The sequence below is a fragment of the Vigna umbellata genome, chromosome 11 (assembly GCF_029865625.1).
Source record: "Vigna umbellata cultivar VRB3 chromosome 11, Vumbellata_1.0, whole genome shotgun sequence".
In the NCBI taxonomy this organism is placed as follows: domain Eukaryota; kingdom Viridiplantae; phylum Streptophyta; class Magnoliopsida; order Fabales; family Fabaceae; genus Vigna; species Vigna umbellata.
Window position 1 is genome coordinate 28123657 of NC_142175.1, and position 8295 is coordinate 28131951.

The 8295-nt window shown below is 32.5% G+C and overlaps 1 protein-coding gene across 1 annotated transcript; it reads left to right on the top strand.

Moving 5' to 3' along the window:
* The first annotated feature begins 212 nt into the window (after window positions 1-212).
* LOC124846712 (NAD-dependent protein deacetylase HST1-like protein) lies at window positions 213-3779 on the top strand. The gene is made up of 5 exons (XM_047324046.2): window positions 213-400; window positions 566-611; window positions 890-1533; window positions 1811-1964; window positions 3545-3779. Exons 1-4 carry the CDS (start codon window positions 395-397, stop codon window positions 1961-1963), a joined length of 849 nt encoding a protein of 282 aa, XP_047180002.1. The 5' UTR covers window positions 213-394; the 3' UTR covers window position 1964; window positions 3545-3779.
* Window positions 3780-8295: the final 4516 nt, after the last annotated feature.

Below are 8295 nucleotides of genomic sequence, written 5' to 3' on the forward strand. Positions count from 1 at the left end.
GCGATTAAAACTAATTTGAATACATTTCTCAATTATATATCATCAACAGTATTGCAAAACCAATTCCATGAAAATCTAAAACAAACAAACAACACCAAACGTTTCTGTAAATGAAAACCCCCCATCAGCATGTGCAACGTGAAAGTGAACAAGTACTGATGAGAAGACTAACATGATGACTCTTTAAGCATACTATGCTACGGACACACGAACATGGTTGAACAACATGGGGGCCAGTGACCACGTGGCACAGCCTTGTTCAACCACCAATTTTGGTCCTCTTTGCGGGTTTATTCCTGTTCCTTATTATGTTGACCTCCACATTCCTTCACCCATTTCAATATTACCCAGCACAGCCCCATTCTCTGGCCAGCTTTTCTGAACGAGAAAAACAATGAAGGTGATTGAATTGAATTGAAACCATGCACACAACCATTTTGCTCTTCATGCATATTTTCAATTTCTTGTACTTCTTTTCCTTTAGTCCTTGTAGGTTGGAAGTTTATCATATGTAGTGTTCTTATAGGTATTCATATGTTATCTTCGTGAATTGTTTTTGTTACAGATCTTCAATTGGGTGCACAAGAGGTTTCACCATAACTCTCTGAAAGGTTTGACCTATATCTATAACTTCTCTCATTTACAATTTAATAAGTCTCATCCTTCAGAAATATGGTGCCTATGAACAAATCTCCATGATTATGTACATAGGTTGTTTTTGTTCTTTTTTTGAAGAGAGTGGCAACTTTTCTTCTCTGATGGACTCTACTGTTTAAACAACTGAATGGGATCATGTGATCCATTTAACCAACCTTGAATAGCACGATAAGGTTTTGTTTTTTATGCAGTGTCATCTTCTCTTCTAATGAATCTTTTGGCTTTCACTCAGATGGGTTTGCTTCAAACATGAAAAAAACTGAACCTGCAATCAACAACGCGGATAGTCAAGCTTTGCTGAAACAAGTTGCCCTTACTGAATCACTTGGTGGATGGGAAGACGGCATTCTAACCATAGGGACTCTTGGCTATGATCCCTTGAAGTCCATGAACCCTCACAAAGAATACTTTGCTTTGGAAATTGAAGTTGAACAAGAAGATGGTGAAGGAGAGAACAGCATCATGGTGGATGAGGAAGAGGAAAAGTGCTACAGTGCTGAGCACGAGGAACTGAATCCATTGATATACAACACATTTGAGCACAACTTTGAGGATATTGTCAGTGAAAACTATGATGATGGAGATGTGGTGAGGAGTTTCAACGAAATTGTGGTTGCTCCACCTGTTATTTGTCATGAAGTGATGGAATCATACGATATGGAGGCTGATGAAAAGAAGAAGAAAGGAGAGAGAATCACATTGGCTGATCTCTTCTTAGCTGATTCTGATGTTAAGATAAAGCTTAATCCTGCCAAAGTCTGTCAACTTGCTTCAAGTGAAAAACCAAACCTTAAAGCAAAGCATGGACTCTCTTTTGCCAAGAAGCTCATTCCACGCGTTAAGGACAATCCCCATCCAATGAAAGATATAAAAAAAGTAAGTTATTACAGAAAAACAGTTTCATATTCAATAGATTTTCATTCATATATACCACTTGCAATATTACCAATGTCTCATGGTTCTTTAAACAATTATTATAAAAATTAACACACCAAACATATATAATGGATTGTAATTGAATAATAATATGAATACAGCGTCAAAATTTTGCTTGTTTCTTGGAATTTATGTGTGTGTATGTATATAGTGTTGGAAGCACAGATTGCAGATTTGCTTGAATTAATTTGATTAAGTAATTTGTAATGCTGTGTAGCTGATGAAGAAGATGTTGAAGAGGAAAATCCACCCTGATCTTGATGTTAAGAATCTCAAACCAGAAGGTGAGGAAGTGAGTGCAGCAGGATTAAACCTTGATGAAAATCACATGAATGAAGGCAATGATTCGAGTTATTTCCTTTCAATTTAAGGTATGGCAGCTCCAAAATTCCCATTCCTGCAATGCCTTTTAGTAGAAAAATATTTGCAGTAAATCATGCATTGGAATACAAATACACATAATTAACGTTTAATCTTCAATTTTTCCACAAACGTCCCATCATATTTTGAATTTATTGAGCTTAACTTCGTAACAAGATTTTAGGTGATGATGCCACATTCACTGATTAGGCTAGAGCATGTTAATTAGATGGCATAAATTTAACACTGTTGGCAACTTTGCTTATACTTTTTTTTTCTCTAATAATAATCAGTGTATTAATATTTGTGAATTTAATCTTTATAATCATCATACTGAGGTTAAACTTTTAATATGTATAGTATTAAATCAATTTTCTTCAGTGAAACACTGTGTCAATCAAAAAAGCTGACAAACACTTGTTTTTATTTCTATAAAAATAATGGTTGTAAAACCTTGCATGTAAAACCTTTTTTTTTAAACCACGGCATCTTATCATTTAAAAAGACATGTCTTAGAAATTTACAACCACTACGTATAGCATATACTAGAGATATGTATGCATGCATTTTCAAGCAAGGAGGTCATTTTCCAAATGATAGTCATGGACCAATTATTCATAATGAATGGGTCCCTCCTACAAAATAACCCTGAAAAATTCCAAGCATGGAAGTCAAAATAACATCTTCTCATCAATCTTAAAAAGTTGCATTCTCTTGTTGTGACCTTTTGCCAGCCAATCTGATGGCAAAAAGAGGGGACAAAAGCCACGTTATTTATCTATTTATATTTTAATTTTATTCACAATTTTGTTAACACTAAACCCTCTATATATATATATATATATATATATAATGACAATTTGAGTTAATTAAGAGAGCACTAGTTAATCTTATTTTTATTTGTTACCAAAATAAGGGCACTAGTTAATTAAGTTGATTAAAGGAATTTGAGCATTAATTATACAATAAAATTATCAAATAGCTTATACAATATTAGCTTTTTATAACATATACAGTTTTTAATATCGTTTCATTTAATTATAGAGGCTATATAGCTATAATTTAGGGTTGATGGAAATATATAAAAGTAAACATAAAGACATACACATGGTCATCAGCTTGTCAGCTGTCAAAGACAATAGGTTTTGTATTGACATTATTCCTATCATGTAGCTATTATTGGGTTTTAAAGTAATTACATGATTCTTCCATGAGTTCGATCTAAAAGTAGGAACAAGAAATTTGTATTTTAAATTAACATATTACTAACAAAGTTTATATTGCTGATTAACCATTTATAAACTGTTAAGTTAATGAAAAAAAAAACAAAGAGTTAAAAAACAGCGAGTTATATCTACATTATATTCGAAACTCATGACATGAAGAATGATGATAGACACGTATATGCACTATACATGACCTTTTGTAAATTAAAATAAAACTCGTATATGAGTAACAAATTACTCACTCTTAAGCAAAAGATGTACTTATAATACAGTGTTTCGATTTGTTAATTATCGCTTCAAAGTATGTTTTTTTTAATATTTCTCATTAATGTAAAATACATTGTATTGATGATGGGTTATTGCAGGTACTAGCTAGTGTTGAGCTGGTGGGAGTATCAGTGTTTAATTATCTGGAAACGTAGATTTGTTTATGATATATGTAAGATTAAATACTTAGATTTTGTTCTTGTTTCTTTATGACCAATGCATTGAACCGATGTGATTCTGTAATTTGTGGTATCCCTTTGCTTCTGTTGGCTTTAGTTTAATTTGACGTAAGGAGTGGATGTCTCAAGTATATGTGCCTGTGCTTCAGGTTTATATTTTGGCACCCCTTTATGCATAGTTTTAGATAATAATAATTCGCTTTAATGCATGCAAGCACAACATTTTATGCTGCAAAGAAATCAATTAAAAAACTTCCACCAACAAATGACAAGCGAATAAGGCATGCAAATCGTATCGATTTTATCGTGGGTCATGCATCGTTCACAACAAAATAATGTGAGTGTCACAAAAATTATTACGTCCCCACCCCCTCAAAAGTTGGTGCTTAGTGTTTGTCTAAAGAGTAATGATAAAATGATACATATATTTACATTCACTTTATACGTAAGGATAAAATGGTTATAATATGTAGAATAAAATTTTATATTTTATTCCAAGAAAAAGTAAAATATAAAAAATGGTAATGGGAAATCAATGTAAAAAACATATGTATCAACATATTGTTTTTTATTTCAAATAATTCAAGAATTCACGAAACACGATATAAACGAAAGATGAAATATTTCATGAATAAAAAAAAATATTTTGATACACTTTTTTTTTTATGTATTTGATATTATGCTTTCTTTTTTTTTAAGTACAAAAAATATTATTTTACTTTTATAATATGTGTCAAATGAATATAAAATTGTATCATCGCATCATATTGTCCGTGACTATTAACATTTTCGATGAAGTTTTACTTGACACCCATTAGTTTTAGTTTTAGTACAAGACCATAGAAACAATGTATCGTTCCATGTCAAAATAGGGATGATTAGTTGTGAAAATGAAGAATAACATTGTGTATACTAAATGGGTTAAACGCAAAATCATCATTCGAAGTATTGTAAATAAATGTTCTATTATATACTATCATTTTTTATTAGAATCGTTGTTCACAATATGAAACCACCTCATCAAATGATATCACCACAATTGCCCCTTCATTTTTAAAATTCATGGCAAATAACATTTGCATGAAAAGAGACAAGTCAAAAATAAAATCTTAGATAGTTTGTTTGTGCCAATTAAGAGTTCCTTGTTTTCGTTTATTTGACCTTCAATTGTCTATTTATCTTGTTAAAGTAAAGCTGAGTTAAATCATTATTCGACATAAATCTTGTTACAAAAAATATTTTAAATGATAGTATTGTTACAAAAAAAAAATACTAGCAGAGAGCATAAAGAGGAGCAAACGTTCGGCGCAGACAGGAGTAGTACATAGGCAATATCCTCGTCCTAGTTCAGCAGAAATATTTTGGTGTCCTACACCAAAATGTTTCGATAAAATTGAGATTTCTAACCCAAAATATTTAAAGTTGTCCGCTCCATCATATAGTTGCGCTATTCTCTCTCTTCCCCTTGTCCTAATCGCGGGGGAGGGTGTCTGCAGGAAACACTCTGACGCTCAAGTTAGTAACTTGGCTTAATAATGTTTAATCAACATGAGTACCCATTACCTGATCCTTTGTTAATCATATATTTAAAATGAGTTTATCAGCTTTCATTATTCCATTAACTGTCAATCAATGGTTGTTATTATTAGGCTTAATTACCTACTTAGTCCCCATGTTCGGAGGTAATTTGCTGTTTAGTACCCGGTTTTAAAAATGTAGGCATTTGATACCTATGTTTTGAAATTTGTATCAATTGAATCCTACCCACTTAACGCCGTTATAAATCTAACGTTTTTCTGACTGTGTATGTGATTTGTGGACGAGCGTTTGTGGACGAGCGACGAGGACGCTCGTCCAGCGAAGAGGACGCTCGTCCAGCGAGGCAGAAGAGGACGCTCGTCCAGCGAAGCGAACGCCCAGTCAGGCAGAAGAGGACGCTCGTCCAACGAAGCGAACGCTCGTCCATAACCGCTCGTCCACAAATCACATACACAGTCAGAAAAAACGTTAGATTTATAACGGCGTTAAGTGGGTAGGATTCAATTGATACAAATTTCAAAACATAGGTATCAAATGCCTACATTTTTAAAACCGGGTACTAAACAGCAAATTACCTCTGAACATGGGGACTAAGTAGGTAATTAAGCCTTATTATTATTAATTACCCTTTAATTACCTCAACGACTGTCCATCCGCTCCATTAGCCTGACGGGTATCCATATAGTACAAATACAAAATTTATTCTTATTTTATAATATTTTAATAATTAAGATATTCACAAAATATATCACTTTTTCTATTATTTTTTAACATTTATTAAAGGTTTAAAATTCACCAACATAATTATTTATTAATTATTTTTCATTAATTTTATATGAAATATTTTAATCATTTCTTTTATTTAAATTATTTTAGAAGACGATAAATTATTAGTTTGACTCTTTAATAATAGTTTCTAACAACAATCCAATTTAACAATGTATTTAGTTAAATATATTACAAATGACCACTCATTATTTACTAATAAAATGTCTGAAACAAAATAATATAAAACGACATTATTAATAATCATTCACAAATAAAAAAGTGTCATATTTCACTAAAGTATGCCATGATCTGAAGGCTGCAGTCTATAGAAAATCTCAAAACGTTGCTAGAGTCAGAGAAAGTCGTAGGTGAAAGAGTTGCAGTTGCCTACATGTATATGCTGCCGGAAGCCAATAGCAAGTCTATTTATCCTTAATATGTTAACAGTTACACGTTAAATTTCTTAATCTTGAATTTACAATGCCATAATAATCCATAAATTAAAATTTGAGAAATTATAATGACAGAAACATAAAAAGAAAGTGAGTAAAATGAGAAATAAATATTTATCCCTTCCTTGCATGTCCGGAAATCAAATAGATGGTTTTTGTTTTTATTTAAATTTATTTATTACTTTTTAAGCTTAACAAAATATAATTATTTGTATAACATTACATATTAAATTTTTGGTTTAATACATCATTTGGTCCCTACTTTTGGGGTTTGGTTGAAAATGGTCCTACCTTTTGAAAAAGTTCAGTAAGGTCCCATATTTTGTTTAAAAATGTTCAATTCGGTCCTTTTTGTGGACGCCGTTAAAAACATAACGATACTAATGTCACTGTGGCCAAATCTGAGTGAGGTGTTATGTTGGATGATTACGTGGCACTGTGAAGTGAAGTGTGGGTTCTTTTATTAAAATCAAAGAAAATTCCAATCTATACCCAAACCAGATTTGTTCATCAGGATCTCCATCACTTTGTTGCAAGCAACCCCACTGGTGCAAATCCACAAAATCTTGAGAAGAAAGATGTGTTTGAGTCGTTGTCGCTCACGAGCTTCACTATCGCGACTCTATCGTAAATCACTCCGAAGTTGTCCGGAGTGATTGTTGTTGAAAGAACGCCCCTTCACTACGAAGGTGCCACCGTCGCAAGTGCTTTCAAAGACAACCACCACGACTACATCGTAGACCACTAACAAGGGAACGTCACTTCCTGAAATAGAGCTCCGATGTGAATGTATAAGGGAGCTTCTGTTAGGGAAAAGAGAAATAAAGTGCCTCGCCAGACCTGTAAGAAAACCAGAATCAAAACCACCATCACTTCGAACGCAACCAAAAATCATTATGTTTCCAATGATCACCACTGCTTGCGAGAGCTCCACGATAGAAAACATGGCGGCGCACCAGAATAGGGATCAAGATTGGGGTTTTATGAAACCCACGATAGAGAGAGGAAAAACCCATGGATCATTGGGTTAAAAGTGTGAGAGGATTAGCCATGTTCGATGTACGACACACTATTGGTGAAGAAGGAAGGAAGGCAAAAATGCATAAAAAGATTGGGGATTTTTCCCCAATTTAGGGTTTCTGATTCTAATTTCCACTTTAGGATTCTTAAAACGTTAGGGTTTTAGATTGGAATTTTCTTTGATTTTAATAAAATAACTCACACTTCACTTCACAGTGCCACGTAATCCTCCAACATAACACCTCACTCATATTTGGCCACAATAGCTCAACACCGTTATGTTTTTAACGGCGTTCACGAAAAGGACCGAATTGAACATTTTTAAACAAAATATGGGACCTTACTGAACTTTTTCAAAAAGTATGACCATTTTGAACCAAACCCCCAAAAGTAGGGACCAAATGATGTATTAAACCTAAATTTGTTTTATTATGTAAAAATGAAAAGAGCTAACATAAAACACTTAATAATTATTTATTAAATCAATATAATTTATATACTTAATTTATAATCTATATATTAATAAAAAAATTGATTTTTGTACCTTTATTTCTAATTTTACCCTTATTAACATAAATAATTTTAGGTTTAATAGCCAACTTTGTCCCTAATTGGCAAATCTCAATTTAGTCTCTCTTTAGAAAAGTGTTATAAATGGTCCTTACTTTTAAATTTTTGAGTCAAAATAGTCCCTTCTGTTAGTATAACCAAAGGGAGTTAATTGGTTAATTATGTGTTTACGTGTCGGTTAATTAGAAAAGAAAGAATTTTATTCAGAAATTGGGTATTTTAATTGGGGAAATAAAATAATTTGCAACTGTTTCATTCTCTCTCTTTTTCAAAAAAAAAGAAGAGAATATCTCTTGTATCTCTGCCCATAACCCCAATCTA